General features: G+C 37.6%; 1 protein-coding gene across 1 annotated transcript in view; it reads left to right on the top strand.

Moving 5' to 3' along the window:
- LOC142095297 (alpha-2-macroglobulin-like) overlaps nucleotides 1-16,810 on the top strand; it is a 115,604-nt gene that overhangs the window by 61,147 nt on the left and 37,647 nt on the right. Inside the window, exons 17-23 of the mRNA XM_075178255.1 lie at nucleotides 7,179-7,275; nucleotides 7,375-7,513; nucleotides 7,814-8,039; nucleotides 9,059-9,185; nucleotides 12,628-12,749; nucleotides 13,762-13,822; nucleotides 14,194-14,277. Coding sequence (XP_075034356.1) covers nucleotides 7,179-7,275; nucleotides 7,375-7,513; nucleotides 7,814-8,039; nucleotides 9,059-9,185; nucleotides 12,628-12,749; nucleotides 13,762-13,822; nucleotides 14,194-14,277 — 856 coding nt within the window. The remainder of the gene's footprint in view (nucleotides 1-7,178; nucleotides 7,276-7,374; nucleotides 7,514-7,813; nucleotides 8,040-9,058; nucleotides 9,186-12,627; nucleotides 12,750-13,761; nucleotides 13,823-14,193; nucleotides 14,278-16,810) is intronic.

The following is a 16,810-nucleotide window of genomic DNA, read 5'->3' as shown; positions in this document are numbered from 1 at the left end:
AAGTGATATCGAAATGTCAGGCAGTCCCTTTCCATACTGGGAGGAAAAACAAGCCATTTGGAAACCCATGTACAAACTTGCTTTAAAATACGTAAGCTGTCCTCCAGTGTACTCAGAAAGAGTTTTCAGCATAGCCTGGAACCTTGTCAGTGATCGACGTAGGAGTTTACTTCCTAAAAATGTGTAAAAGATGATGTTCATTAAAATGAACTACATCTTCCACGAGGAAGGCCTTTACCGGTAAATACATTCAAGTACTGACACTTCTCTAATGGCGGATTCCAGCGGAGATGAATTAATAGTCTGTGATGATGATGTACACAATGATGAGGGTGAGGATGATGCTGAAGATGATGACAACATCATCTTGACAGTGTAGAATTCACTTCACAGCACTGTTGGTCTTTAGGGCCAATGCCTTTGGGGCATTGATAGCTGGTTTAGTGTGGGCCCAAACAAATCAAGCACTTCAGCCACAAAAGTGGCAGCCCTTGTCGCTGAAGTGCTTGGTTTGTTAAAGTGTGCATGTCCTTTGTAAGATCCAACATATGGGTGGGTGAGAGGACCCAAGGACAATTCCATCTTGCACCATTAAGCTTTCCTGGCACTGATGTGTGTTTCTGCCCTTACTCTAGCAAGCCCATTGTTAGCTTGTTTAGGGAGGGCCATGTTGGACTTGCACTTCAGCCACAAAAGTGACACTCCTTGTGGATGAACTGCTTGGCTTGATCAATTGTACATGCTACCTCTCGTAATTGTGAGTTACATTGTTAGCTTGTTTGCTGAGGGCCGAAAGAAAATAAGCACTTCAGCCACAAAAGTGAACTGCTTGGTTTGATCAATTGTATATGCTACCTCTCCTGAATGGAATTCACTGGAAATTAGTGTTAGTGAGGTTAATATTAATGTATGTGTCACACGCCGATCCCATAGACAGGTACCAGCATTGGTACCTTCCTCTTGTAAGCGGTGATCAAAGCTACTAAACTTCATTCACCATTTGTATTTGGTTCTGTGCATGTGCTACCTGTTACCCTCGATTATGATCTCCTACCTGTTCCCATTGGTTCTAAGCATTTTGGAGCACTATTTAAACCTCCCATGGTTTCCTGTCCTTTGCTTGTTCTTCGAGTTACTCACTCTCAGTAGGATTTGGCTTCCTTTGGTCTGACTCACCTGTTGGCTGCTTGCACGTCTGGAATCAGCTATACTCCTCACAGCTACTGCCATTTGTGAACGACCTGTTGCACCTGTACTCATCGCTGCTGCTCGGAATCACCATCTCCCGTTCAGGTAGCTCAATACCACCACTACTTCACTGGGACTGCCGCTGTACAAACAACTCACTCGTTGCTTTGAATCACCATGCATGGATCAGCTAAGTTCTATTCCTCCGTTACTTCTACATATTGAACTGTTGCTAATAAACTGCTTGTTGCACCTGTACTCATCGCTGCTGCTCAGAATCACCATCTATGGATCAGCTAGTTCAACGTCTCTGCTGTTTCTACATTTGATCTACCGCTATGCCAGTATCTCACATGTTATTCTGAATCACCATTAAAGGATCAGCTAAGTTCTATTTCTTCGTTAATTATATATATTGAACTGTCGCTGTATCAGTAACCCACCTGTTGCTCTTAATCATCACCTACGGATCAGCTAAATTCTATGCCATTACTGCCTCTGTTTGAACTGCCGCTGTGTCAGTGATTCTATTGCTATGTTCTGAGTTATTATCTACGGATCAGCTAAGTTGTACTTCACCACTACCTATGCCTGAACGACCGCTGTATCAGTTGTTGAAGTCGTATAATTGGATGAACGAAAGTATATTGGTTTAATATTGGTTTGCCGTGCGTATTGCGAAGCGTACGCCACGTAACACGTGGCGTGATGCGATCGCATGGTAAAGTACGCACGCACACACTAGCATTACAACATTTAGTTATTTATACAATTCATATTGGTTCCGTTACACTGTAATTTATGAGCAGATAGCATTTGGTTTATTATTAGTTTATAGAATATGATTATATGTACATTTTAGTGTTATTAAAGGTTTAGGTTATAGGAAAGGTGTCATGCCTGATATCATATTGAAACCCTAATCATCAGCAGCTGTCCGGTGCAGTCGGTGAAGAGATCGCACATTGCATACTTTAGTTATTGATATTAGGGAATAAACCTTTGTATGATGCTGACTATGAAAGGAGCAGACCCCCTGGAGAGACGACCCCCTCCTTTGGATTCCTTAGATTGAATCAGCCTATGAACTGTTTACCCTGAAGCCAACCCCTGTTCCTGGACCTATGGAAGCAAGCTACGTCATCTCTATTGTTCACAATGAAACACTGACTGTATATATTAGCTGTATCCCCCACCAGGGTCAGTCTACTCTGACCACAGTTATCTAACAGATACACTGTTCTATTGGGACCCATGGAAGCGCAGCGATTGCAGCGGTATGTATGTATGTAACTTTTGGTATTGGCTGTGCTGTACTGTACTTTATCACAATATAATAATGTATTGAATTGTTGATTATTTACATCTGCTAAAATAAACCACCATGTGCTTTGGAAACACATATAATTGATTGGGCAATGCTTATTTTAAAACGATAGAATTACTTTAATACAGTGATTCACCTACTATGCTTTGAGTTACCATTTTCAGACTAGCTGAGTTCTAGCTCCATTATTACCATTGTTGAATTGTTGTTCTATTAGTATTCCTTGCAGTTTCCATGAGTTACCAATTGTGGATTAGCGAGTTGTATCTCATCATCACTCCTATCTGAACTGTTGCCGTGTTAGTGATTGTCTGCTGTTGCCCTGAGTTACTTACTACGGATCAGCTGGTCCTATACCGTTATGCCTTTCATTCAACTGTACTGCATCAGTATCTACCTGCAATTGTCCAGACGTGTCATCTATACCTCTGCTATCATATTTCACCATTACTACTACTTGTGTTACTACTGAGCCAAGGACTTTTAGCTCGTGTATCCAGATTCTCTCTGACCACTTGTATCAACCCATTGTGTTTTAAGCTCCACTATCTACTCTGCCATCATTCATTCAGGAGACCATGACCTGCGGGATAGGAGCAGCGAAAGCCATACCCTCTTGCGGGGTCACTGGCGAAAACCTCCTACCCATTAGACTCCGCACTCCTGAGTGAGTTCTATCTTGGCAGAGACAAGAGATCCACTAATATTATCCAGATTTGTGACATTATGTACAAAATAATACCGAAATTATGTGATTGTACCCTAAAAAATTTAATTTTGTAAAAAATAGCTAAATAAAACCAAAGCCAAAACACGCAAGGGCGGGTTTTGCAAAACTAAAACCATAAGGTAATCCAGATCCAAAACCAAACTAAAGCCAAAACACGGGGGTCAGTGAGCATCTCTACTTGAAACACCAAATGATCCCAAGGGGTCTGAAACCCAAACTCTATCCAGCATTTGACTTAGCCAACGTAGAATTAAAAAAGAAGTGGGAGGTTGCTCTAACTAAATGTTCCAACGAGCTGATGGGTATTCTCATAGAACATGATATTTGGTTTTTACACTCATACTCCGAGGAGACTACATCATTTGGAGAGAAACCGAAGCAATATTAGGACCTAGATCGGTTCCAGAAGTCGTATGATGAGTTCAAACAAGAATCGGATCAGTTTGAAAGGATAATTATTGGCAAAAAACGAAATAAATTCACAAGGGATAAGAATGACTATTCATATAATAAGGCATTTAAATGGAATGTTCCTAGAGCCAAAATATCCATGTCAGGCTACAGTACATCAGAGGTAGAATCATCTGAAAATGAGAGGTACGAACATCAGTATGGGATTTTTTATTGTTTATGACGCAGGGAAGGAGGAGGGGTATTGAACCTAAACCGACATGACGGGAGGGAAGAGACACCAAAGCAAGAAAAAGAAAGGCTGTGGAAGAACAGGATCTCCCGGTGCAACAACAACCTCCTTGGAGATACAACAGAAAAACACGTTATTAGAAGACACTATGAGGGTCATTAATCTATCTATCAGATAAGCCCATCAGTGTCGATTAAATCTCTTTCTAGGGAAGGGTTTATCATTCTCACCCTCCCAACATTTTAACAGATTTCAAAGGGAGAAAGATCTGGTGTTCTTTTTTCTGTTGAAAAAATATTTCCTCAATAAAACAATGGAGCAAGTGACCACTTTTGACTTGTATTTGAATCCGGAAAATTTACAAATAAACTCTGCAAAGGAAGCCCTAGCTTTACAGATCTTGTAGGAATTGGACACATCTGATTGCTGGACTATGCTTGATATAGATCCCATGGAGACACCGGCTGTGATGAAAAACAAAAAGAAATCTACTTTTATGCACGATATTGCTATATGTCCCTAGGTAAAAACCTATAGGGATCTAGTGTCCAAGGATTTGGAACTCCTATATCATCAAAAGGAACATAAATGTAAAAAAAAGTATAATCTCACTATGGGAGAACTGAAGGCATTAAAAACAGTCGGACAAGGGTGGTAATGTGGTATTGTGGCCAAGTATCTACATGAGGTTTAACGTCAACTTAATGATGCTGACTGCTATAAACAACTAATATTCAATCCAACAGCTAACTATCAGTCTCAATATAATACCCTAATACGGGATGCACTCCCAATGGGAGTTATAACGCACTTAGAATTTGATTTTTTCTGGGTTAACCATCCAAAATTAGCGACGTTTTATGTCCTTCCCAGGATCCATAAGGATGAGAATAACCCGTCTGGAAGACCCATAGTTTCAGGTATGGGCAGCCTCACAGAAAATGCTAGTAGATTCATTGATAGACATCTTCGCCACTGTTACTAGCCTTGATTCTTATGGTAGAGACACGTCTAACGTGCTAGCAAAAATTAATAACATCACTATCAGTGAAACAACTAAGCTAGCATCATTTGATGTGGAGTCTCTCTACTCGAATATATAATACATGAACAAGGCCTACAGACGTGAGATATTTTCTTGATATGGGACAAAGGGACGATTTAAGTAATTTTATTATGACTTTACTGAAATTTGTATTTACTAACAATTACTTTGTCTTTGAAGAAAAATTCTATCTTCAAATTAGAGGGACTGCGATGGGCAGTGCCTGCGCACCTACATACGCTAACCTCTTCCTAGGCTGGTGGGAAAGGGAGAGAGTTTTCACTTGATACCAATTCTGTAGATACTAGCCACATAAACATGTGGCTTAGATATAAAGATGATGTGTTTATTCTATGGAATGGAGAGGAGATCCTCTTTCAGGAATTTAATCGGGTCCTTAACTCCAATGATTTAAACCTGCTTAGGATGAAACGCAAATGCTCGAATGAACAGGTTTTTGTTCAGAGAGAAGATGAGCTTAAAACTAGGTTGGAGTGTAGGGGAAATAGTAAACAAATTATCCGTAAGGCTGAGATATCAGTGAACAAAAGGAGTAGAGAAACTCTTATTTATCCATCTCCCAAGACTAAGAACACTGACCAGAAGGTCTGAATGATTGGTACATTCTACTCTGAGTGGTAGCAGATAACCAACATTTTCCAAAAACATTTGGCTGTCCTTAGATCTGGCGATGATCTCTGGAAGATCTTGGGAGACAGAATCTCCATGACATGGCGCAAGTCTAAAAATCTGAGGGATCGTATTGTACATAGCACCTTACCATCTAAAATTGGAATTTCCAATAAACCAATGTTTTTTTCAAATGTGGCACATGCCAGGCATGTCAATACATGGTCCAAACTAAAGAATATAGGGACCGTTATTCAAAAAAATGGAAGATCAATGACTTTTTGAATTGTAATTCCCCCAATGTAATTTATTGTTTGTCCTGTCCATGTAACCTACATTATGTAGGTATGACAAGTAGACCTTTTAAAAAAATAGAATCTTGGAGCATGTAGGTAATATCAACGAGTACGAGCTAAAAGAGATATGAGATACATTTAAACAGGTGACGACGGTGGCAAGTCATTTCATGAGGTTGCGAATAGTATGCTACAATATACCAGGGTTAATTACGCATAGGTAAACAAAGCAAATACACTTATATGTACACCTACATTCGTAAATAGTTCACTTTTAATAAAGTTCCAACTCACATTCTTTTGTATATTAATATAAAAGACTTAGAGATTTGTTATACAATGCTAAATCTAAATTAAAGGTAATTAAGTTTCACAATATAAGAAATGTATTGTGTTTGATCTTATATTAATCCACATTTTACCAGCAGGAATCCGGTATCATCGGATAAACAATCGCATGTTGCGATCGCTAGTTATCACTAGTATAAGATTAATACTTAAAAATACTTTGTTAATGAGTTAATTCAAACCAGATTTTCGGCGGTTCCCTGAGGCAAGACACATACACAGATGTTGGAGTGAGCTACCCCCACCTTTGGAGAAGCATCGTTTGAACTGATCTATGACCTGCACTGTACCGGACTAACCTAAATCCTGAACCAATAAAGAATGATTTTAGTGTTATCTTTGTGTGCATTGTGACATCATCACTGTTTTTTTCAACCCAAACTGAATAAAAGGCCACTGGACCCAGTAACTCGCTCTCACTCTCTCACCAAACAGACTTCAGGATTGATGAGCAGTTACTGGATCCAGTGTGCAGCGTAATGTATCGGTTATTTTTTGTTGTACTTTGCTGTATTATACTATATTATAATGTTAAATCTCTTTCTGCATTGGAACCACATGATCGCATCAGACAATCTTTATTGATGACGATCGTAACGGACATTACAACTGTATATTAAAGCAAAGTTCAATTAGTTTCATTAAGTCATTTTCAAATATCCCTCATACTTTCATTGAGGGTTATTTACAAACATCACTAAAATCATAGCAACCAATCAGACAATAGCTTCTACCTATCTGATATAAATTGGTTTTATTAAATACTTGTGTGTTAGAGCGATGTTAATAAATAATGCCTTACTGAGTTGGGGATGTGGCACAAAAGTAATTTACAACAGTTAATATTAAAACTCTGCAAACATATTATATAAACTGATGTGTTTTCATCTTTCTTGCATTCATTTATTTGATAAAGTATTATTTGAAAAGTATAAATCTAAATAGTTGTTTTTTTTCCCTTTAAATTGCAGGGCATACGCCTAAAAATAATTGCAAGTGATGACATTAGGAAGCCTGTAACTTGCTATCATTATTTATGGAGGAAGAAATTGCTTAGCAATAAAAAGGGTAAGCTTACTAAATGACGCTTTGAATCTAATTGAGAAATTACTGCCACCCATAAAAAAAAACAAGATTAAAATAATTTAACTTTGTTCTTTTTGTTAGCTAGAGTAGTTAATGGAGATGTAGAATCAAAAAGGGCTCAACACGTTCCAATACAGATTGAACAGGAAAAGGAAAAAGAAAAAGATAAAGTTCGAACATATTTTCCTGAGACGTGGATGTGGGAACTTACATCTCTTGGGTGAGTCGTTTTCTAAAAAAATTGGTATACAAATCATCATGGCAAACATGGCAATGTCAGAACATGGCATTAGGTGCCCTTAGGGTCACTGTTTGTATCAGCAATACATGCTCTGATCCTCCAAACAGAAGGAGACAAATTTAGCAAACCCAAAGTCAAACTGCAATCTTGACGCGTTGTGCGTACAAAGTCTCATAACACAGCATCACAAAAGAAGGAGAAATGGCAATGCACAGGCAGCTCACATTTTTTACTGTTTTAATAACCCTTCCATAGTAATTTTTCCTTTATATTATCCAGAGACTCTGGCATTGCTGAACTACATCACAAGGCCCCAGACACCATCACTGACTGGAATGCAGGTGCCCTTTGTATGGGCCCCAGTGGCTTTGGACTGTCTCCTGCTGCATCTCTTCGAGTTTTCCAGCCATTCTTTGTGGATCTCACCCTCCCATACTCTGTGGTGCGAGGAGAGTCATTTACCCTCAAAGCTTCTGTCTTTAATTACCTAAAGCAATGCATAAAGGTAAATGTGGTGATAGTTGCTAAAATATCACATTTGAACAAAATCCATTCTTTGGCATTTTGTATACTGTACTTGTCTCTCTAAGGGCCTGATTCATAGTTGGATATACGTCATGCTCAGAAATGGACCTTGCGCCAATGAATGTAATGGCATACAATTCATCTCTGAATGCAAATGACACTTGTGACTGCCTAGGACTTGAGAGGTGGAACAGGTGAGGGAAGGTCCTCGGTTTCTCATAAGTACGCTTGTTTTCACATGTATCATTTGCACCAGCTACAGGTTAGGTGTAAATGCCAACTGATAGTGATGACTTAAGCGGCATAGTCTTAGAATTAAAACAAAGTATTAAGTATACCTGCCACTAGGTAGCACAGAACAACTGTACACAACTAAGATAGACTATAAAAATGCATTGTATGTACAGTACACATTGCAACCATCTATATTAATGTATTTAACATACAAAATAACATTTTTTTTAAAACAGATATTTATATAAATGATTATTTTGTTAAGAGTTGCTTTTTTATTTTATGTTACAATTTTTTTTTAAATGCATTCTGTTGTGATACATACGCATGTGGGTATACCGCAGTCTATTGTGTGTACCTACGTACAAAAAGTACCGTTTAGCCAGAGCGTACTTACACCCAGAGTCAAATTGAAATGTATCTTGAGATATGCTTTGATTTGAATACACTCAGGAATACGCTTAAATTCTGCACACTTTTTAGAAAAAGTAACTTGCATGCAAGTTTCGTTCGGACTTGACTCAGGCCCTAAACGAATTGGTTGTGTGGCCTGTACATCCAGTGGGCTAATTATATATAAAATAAATAAAATGTTACTCTAAAATTCAAATTGTGCATTCGAAAATATTTACCTCATTGAAGATTTTAGAATTCTTACAATACTTAATTAGATTATAAATAATGATGGTCAGTACATTGACAACTAATATGAAATTCCATTTACCAATTACACTAGTTGCTTCTAATTATCTTTTATATTGACAGGTTCAAATAACTCTACAGCCTACCCTGGAATTAGCACAGACAACATGCCCAAACTGCCAGTATAGCAGCTGTCTCTGTGCCGATCAGAGCAAAACTTTCTACTGGAACCTGAAAGCTTCTAAACTGGGTGAGATGTGATCCTGGAGCCCAAAGTGGCAATGACAGTTTTGTCACTTTTATAAGATAGAGCCTTGTAAGATCTCATACAGGACCTCATGGAGAGAAGTCCATTTCCGAGGTTAAAATTCAACCTCGTTTCATTAGGCCTATATGCATGGAGAGGCAAATAGGGGGGGGGGTGGTGCTCCTGATTTACAGTAAGGGCATGTGGCACATCCGACCTATTCTATGTTGGCCGGTTACACCTTTTAGCTGGGACCTATAGTGCCCCATTGTGAAGTACAAGAAAATAAACACACCTGCACACATTGTAAAAAGTACTTTAGTTTAAATAAAAATTCACCATTCACTCTTTCCTACCTTATTTCAAGTCTAGTTCTTATAGTATTTTTTTTCTTCCTGCTTCTTCTCCTTCTTCTTTTCTTCTTACTTCCTTTCTTTTCCAGTAATCCAGTGGTCAAAATAAAATATCCTCTTGGATGACTCCAGATTTGCTTCAAAAGGAGCTGCAACACAAATGGCCAATCAGAGCATTTTTTTCATGCCCTAACCAGTCAGAGCAAAGCTGCTCTGATTGAATACTTTGTACTACTGTTCTTCAAGCCCTAGTATGCTCTGGTAGCAATGGGTATGTTGGCACATGTAGTTCTGCAAGAACCAGCATACCCAAGCAGTACATTGCTACCAGTGTTGGCTGCGATGAGTAGTAAATTGCTATTTTACACTATTTTACTTGTCAGTTTAACCTTAAATTGGCACCCAGGAGGTTCAGCGCTCTGCAGACCAACCTACAGACCACTATGACAGTGGCATCCCATGTTGCAGGTTTGTTACATAGCCTGGTGCTGGTTGCAGATTTTGCAGGGAGACCCTAGGCTGTTTGTACCTCTGCATTACCTATAACTAGACCAGGCTTTGAGTGCTGATGCTTGGATCAGTTTTGGTGGGGGTGAGCATGTTTTTTACCTCTTCAGTCATCATCATAATGTTCATGATGACTGGCATATCTAGTATGTGACCTTATACACTTAAAGGCATATGTTGATACACTTTAAGCACATCTAAATGTAGCCGCATTGTAACAGAATCATTGAGCTGCAGGTATCAACTCAAAATACACAGGTAAGAACACAATTTTGCAGCCAGTATTATATATGTCCATTCGGGAAGAAAAAAAATGTTGATATTCATTATTAATTTAAATAAACCTTTTTTTTCTCAGGGGCAGGTATATTTTAAATCAAATATTTTTATTGAACATTTTTTAGACAATACAGAACAAGAAAATTACATTAAAATTACTTTTCCTATCTAAATAACATTGTGTAGCCCAGGTAAAGGTATCCATACTAATATCACTCGTCATACAGTACAGTAGTAACATCGGGCCTGATTTTGGTGCATCACGATGGGCCTGATTCATTAAGGATCTTAACTTAAGAAACTTCTTATTTAAGTCTCCTGGACAAAACCATGTTACAAAGCAAGGGGTGCAAATTAGTATTCTATTTTGCACATAAGTTAAATACTGACTGTTTTTTCATGTAGCACACAAATACTTGATAGCTTATTTGTACACTGAAAGTTAAAGTTCATATTTGTGTGCTACATGAAAAAACAGTCAGTATTTAACTTATGTGCAAAACAGAATACTAATTTGCACCCCTTGCATTGTAACATGGTTTTGTCCAGGAGACTGAAATAAGAAGTTTCTTAAGTAAAGATCCTTAATGAATATCAGGCCCATCATGATGCACCAAAATAGTAAAATGGTCTCTGGTTTCCTGTTCTCCTCAAGACAAAAAGTAATAAGCAACAACTCAGGGGTTGGACAGTAGAGTGTACAGTATCAACAAACACTGGGCATGGCTTGGGGGTGGGGAGTGGATATCAAGTTTAGAGGAAATACTTAATCTGTTTCAAAATCGGCCACTAGAAATCTTTCTGCATTGACTATATTGACAAAAGTATTTGGCCGCATCTCCTAATTAATGAATAGAGGTGTTGCCATCAGACCCTGAGGTGTATACAATCAAGCACCTAGCTATGCAGTCTCAATTTGCAAACATTTGTGATACAAAATGTATCTTCTGAAAAGCTTAGTGATTTCAAGCGAGGTACTGTGATAGGAAGCTACCTTTGCAATAAGAAAATGGAAGCATTTAGAAACAACAGCAACTCAGCCACGAAGTGGAAGACTACGTAAAATTACAGAGCAGGGTCAACAACTGCTAAGGCGCATGGTGCGTAAAAGTCACCAACGTTCAGCAGATTCCATAGTTGAAGGGTTCCGAACTTCCACTGGCATTAATGTACGCAGAAAAACTGGGTGACAGGAGCTTAATGGAATGGGTTTCTATGTCCGAGCATCTCTATGCAAGCCTCACATCACCAAGACCAATGCCAAGCGTGGGATAGAGTGGTTTAAAGCACACTGGCATTGGACTGTTTAGCAGTGGAAACGTGTTCTGTGGAGTGACGAATCACGCTTCTCTGTTTGGCAGTCAGATGAGTGAGTCTGGGTTTGACGGATGCCGGGAGAACATTACCTGCCTGACTGCATTTTCAGGTTTTTGGCTAGGCCCCTTATTTTCAGTGAAGGAAATCTTAATGCTTCAACACACCAAGTCATGCAATGTCATTAAAGTCCCTCCTGGTGTAATGGTCAAGCGTACGAATACTTTTTTTTCATATAGTGTATCTTGATTTTTCCCATTTAGACCAGAATTTATAATGTTTAGACATATCGTTGCCGGACTGGTAGGTGAAGTGCTCATGTCCAATGGCTTCATTAACCAAGACTGCTCACTCAGCAAAACCAGGGCCCTCACAAACCATCCAGCCCCTAGCGATAGTAACCTTTATCAGTGCTGGAATGATCATCACGTATCTGATCACACTCCTACCTAACAGAAGATTCAAGCCCAGGCCAAACAGACAAGTCTTAGAAATCAGCAGGTGGAAATCAATACCGATGTCTCGTATACCCTCCAGCACCGCTGACCAGAAATTCTCACCCACAAGGCAGCTCTGGAGTAGGTGCCAGAAGGTAGCAAGAGTACCCCCCATTTCAGATATACAGAGTCGTTCCTAGCACCTATCAGGAGCAACCTGGGCGGGGAGTAGTAAACCCGGTGCAGTGTATACAGCTGCACTTGTCTATACCTGGTGCAGGAGGTGGCCTCCCTAGCACTATCAAGAACATGGCTCCAGTCCCTGTCATCCAAGGGATTCAGGTACGGGTCAAACTAATCTAGCAGCACAACCTGTATGTAGGTAGGAAATAATGTATAATATTAATAGCTACTCATTTGACTAGATCTCATAACAAACTATCACTTAATACATTGTCATGGGAATAACATCTAACCTGGGATAGTCATTTTTTTTTAAGCTTATAAATGTTAATCATTGTTTAAATATTTCATGTTGTCTTTATCCCAATCAAGGTGAGGTAAATATCACAGTGAAGACAGAGGCTGTGGAAACAAAAGAGTTTTGTCAGAATGAGATACCTGTTGTCCCTAAACATGGCAGCACTGACACCGTTGTAAAGCCTTTACTTGTACAGGTCAGTATCTGGAAAATTACATTCCACACTAAACTGACTGTCTTAATTATATTGCTGCTTGTGCACAATGTGTTCTCTTGGATAAAGCGCACCTGATTGGTATAAAAGGCTTCCCATTGAATGTATAAGCCAACTCCCGATCTCTACCACATCTCATGTGACCATAAATCATTTTATGGGGAAAGAAGGCTCTCTGACTACCCATTAATTAAAGAACAGTCTCTTAAATTGGCAAACTAATAGCATTGAAATTCATTTGAATATCTAGTATACAGCACAACATCATTTGCATTTGAAGGGAGATGTTTCCCGTAGCAATTAAAACCCAAATCTGCCCAGCTTCTTCCATCAAAATGAACTAAGTTTTGAATCTCCACATCACTGTGTTTACCCAGTAATTGAAATTTATAATTGAAAGTGTAAACACAATAATGGTCAACAATAGAATATAGGGTTAGAAGTAAATCAAGCTGAGGGTGGGGATTTGCACATGGACAAACCATGTTGCACAATAAAACAGTATTTTTTGCATGTAAGAAAAATTCTGTCTGCTTCTGCATTCAGCACGCAAAATCTGGTCAGCTTTATTTTCGCCTACAATTTAGAATTGAGCTAGGGTGGGCTACTCCTACCAACCCTAAATCTGTCTGAACATTTTAATTCTCCCCCTCCCTGCAGTTGCCAATGATTTATTCATAATTCCAAATGAGGCCATATATCTCAAGCATACGCATTGTGGAGACCACAGTTTTGCAGCCTTATAACTACATATACATTGATTTCTAAGAATTCCTCAAAATGTTATTATTTGACACGTCTATATAGCATTACTATTTGTTTAACTTTATATGAAATGTACTTTATTCAGCTTATGTCCATACTATATGGGGGTCTACATGGCATTATAAACAGTCTATGTGGAAATAAAATCTCATAAAAAAACACTGATAACCGGTAACATTACAATTCATTTTCATGTGCTCTTTTGTTTTTCATGTTTTGATGTTCACAGCCCGGAGGTATCCTGGAGGAGAAATCTCAAAGTGCTCTGCTCTGTATCCAAGAGGGAGAAGGTGAGGGGTTAATGTCATAACAGGAGGCGGGTGATGGAGACGTATAGCAAACTATACTAGCGGTGTCATGTCGTTACTAATTTTGTTTTGTTTATAAATAAACATGCTGTCTATTCCTCTAACAACTGCTATCATAATGTGTGCTTGCATTTAGTGTTTTTTTAATATAAAATAAAATTGAGTAAGAAATTAATCTCAGTAGTTTTCTTCAAAACTAATGTGTCTAAATATTGATTAGCAACAGATGAATTGCATATGTTTTGCAAATTAAAATGATGAAAATAGCCATTTTGAATTGATGAATACTTAAACTTTAATGTTTTTTAAAGTTAATTCAGTGTAAAAAAAACCTTCTCATCTTTATATTGCAGAGTATTCTAAGACAGAGGAGATCTCTCTAATAGTTCCTGAAAACATTCTGAAGGATTCTGAAAGGGCTCATGTCACATTGTTGGGTAAGATTTGTCTTGTACAGATTGGGCTTGATTCATTAAGGAAAGTAAAGCAAAAAATTAGTAACTTTGCACCTTGGCAAAACCATGTTGCATTGGAGGGTGAGCTAAATTTAAAATGTTGGGACAGATTTATAGTTGGGGTAGGACATGTCCTATATCAACTTTTCATTTCAGTGTAAAAATAAAGCTATCAAGCATTTGTGTGCTACATAAAAAAACAGCCAGTATTTAACTTATGAGCAAAATAATAAACTAATATACACCCCTTGAATTGTAACATGGTTTTCTCCAGGAGAAAACGTAATCACTTTTTTGCCTTTCTTTGCAAAGTGAATCGTGCCCATTGTCTCCAAACCCCTCTGGTTCGCAGTGAATTGTGTCCTAAAATACATTTTTGTTCTATAAAATCACACTGAAAATTACCACAACTCTTTGTCACATTCATCTAAACACATTGTCAACGTCTCTCACAATTCTACCCTTGACGAATGATGATGCTCTTTCAATATCATGATGAACATGATTCTGTTTACAAGTATATTGAGCATGAGTAAATATATGGTAGATGTAGTGAAAGACTACTTCACTTTGTCTTTATAAAATGTATTTGTTACAAAGACATGCATAGACTCATATACATTAATGGATATTCACATTTCCTTATTTGTGTAAATAAGGGAATCCAGTTTCTGCAACCAAATTTGTTCAGCTATTGTACTAAAGAAGATAGAATTCTGTTTGAAAACAATGTTTACTGATATAACATCAGGAATGCGTACATCCGTTCAAAGTTGCTAATTTACTAGTGAGTGGCTTTTTAATTAAGTAATGCAGAAACCTAGAGTAAGGGGTTTATTTATCATGATCCTGTGATGCTGAAGATTTCCTTTTTGCCTATCGCAGAGAAAAAATCTTGTACAACACAATTTATTAATAAAAATTTGCTGGAGTAGGTGTGCACAGCTCAGCTCCCCAGCGATAGTGGCTGGCAGCGGTATGAAGAGTCTTATCACTCTCAAGGCAAGTCTGGGGTCAATCTGCACATGCAGGAGTAGGCTTGCAGACTTGTGCATGCGCACTACAACTGGAAGCCCAAGGTTAGATTTAATTAAAAAAATAAATATAAAATTGTTTCAGAAAAGTGTAAAAAATAAAGAAAATAAAAATAAAAAAAAAATAAATAAATTTTATTAAAAAAAAATATGTGATTGTAATGTGATAAGGAGTACTTGTACCTCCACTGTACACAATAAATAGAAAAGCTTCTCCAGAGGTCCCCGATGATGGCTATCAACGGTGATAGTCTTCACCTGTCAGGGAGCTTTAATAAAAAGGGAAAAACCCTAAATCCAACAAAAACTCACCGGATTTAGGGCTTTACTCCCTTTAATAAATAGACCCCTAATTCTGTCACAACAGTTATTATTATTACTCTGAATCTAAAGATTACAAAGCTAAAGGAAAAAGGAGAAATGGAGTCACACCAATTATTTGAGGAGTGATAATACCCTTATTGAATAGAAATTCTTGTATATCCTTCAGAAATTATTCTTAACTAAGGGGTGCATCACAAACCCATTGTATCAGATTAAGACAGAGAAAATAAAAAGTTGGTTTAATACGATGCACTAATCACTCCACATAAGTATGTTATTATTCAAAAATGTTGGGGGATCAAAAGTCCATAAAACTTAACCTTTATTGTGATTCCTAAAATATCCTAAAAAAACAGCGAAATATAACTAACAGAATAAAATTTGATATGGTATTGGTGTATAAAAACTGACTACACCTCAAAAAGTCTCCTGGTCACAGATTTATTGGGGGCAGCAGTACTGGTATCAGTAAGTGTCATTCCATATATATGCTGACTTTATAATGGTCTCACTACTGACTTAACCCCTCAATATTATGTGGTTTCAGTCTAATTATATAATATTAGTACCAATTTACGAGACAAGAAAATAGGATATAAATCACTACAAATCCATTTCCTATGCTTTGCATATTAAATAAAAATAAAAAATAATAATAATAATAATAATATTAATATCCATGAGCTGTCATTTATTGTTGTTATACATCTATCATTTGTTATAACTATATTATGTAGTTGCCGTTTAATAGTGTAATATTAGTACAGCTTTACGAGACAAGAAAATCGGATATAAATCACTATAAATCCTTTTCCTATGCGTAGCGTATTAATGTCCATCAACTGTCATTCATTATTGTTATGCATCTATCATTTGTTATAATTTTAATGCCGAATGTAGCAAATAACATTTGATGTAGTAACTGTAATTCGCTATAGTTATTGTGACATATGTAGCGGATAGCATATAATGTAAACCACACTAAAAGCAAAAAGGGATAGGTGAGGAACTAGAACTAATTCTCAATAGGATATAAGTTCCAATTATATATTCCAATATGGAACTGATTTTATTCCTATGATCTTGGAGCTAAGATAAAGATGTTACCGGGATTTTATTCCGTGTGTATAGTGATGGATTCACATTTTATTATCAAA

Source organism: Mixophyes fleayi, chromosome 6, assembly GCF_038048845.1.
Source record: "Mixophyes fleayi isolate aMixFle1 chromosome 6, aMixFle1.hap1, whole genome shotgun sequence".
In the NCBI taxonomy this organism is placed as follows: Eukaryota; Metazoa; Chordata; class Amphibia; order Anura; family Limnodynastidae; genus Mixophyes; species Mixophyes fleayi.
This window is presented reverse-complemented; position numbering and strand designations above follow the sequence as displayed.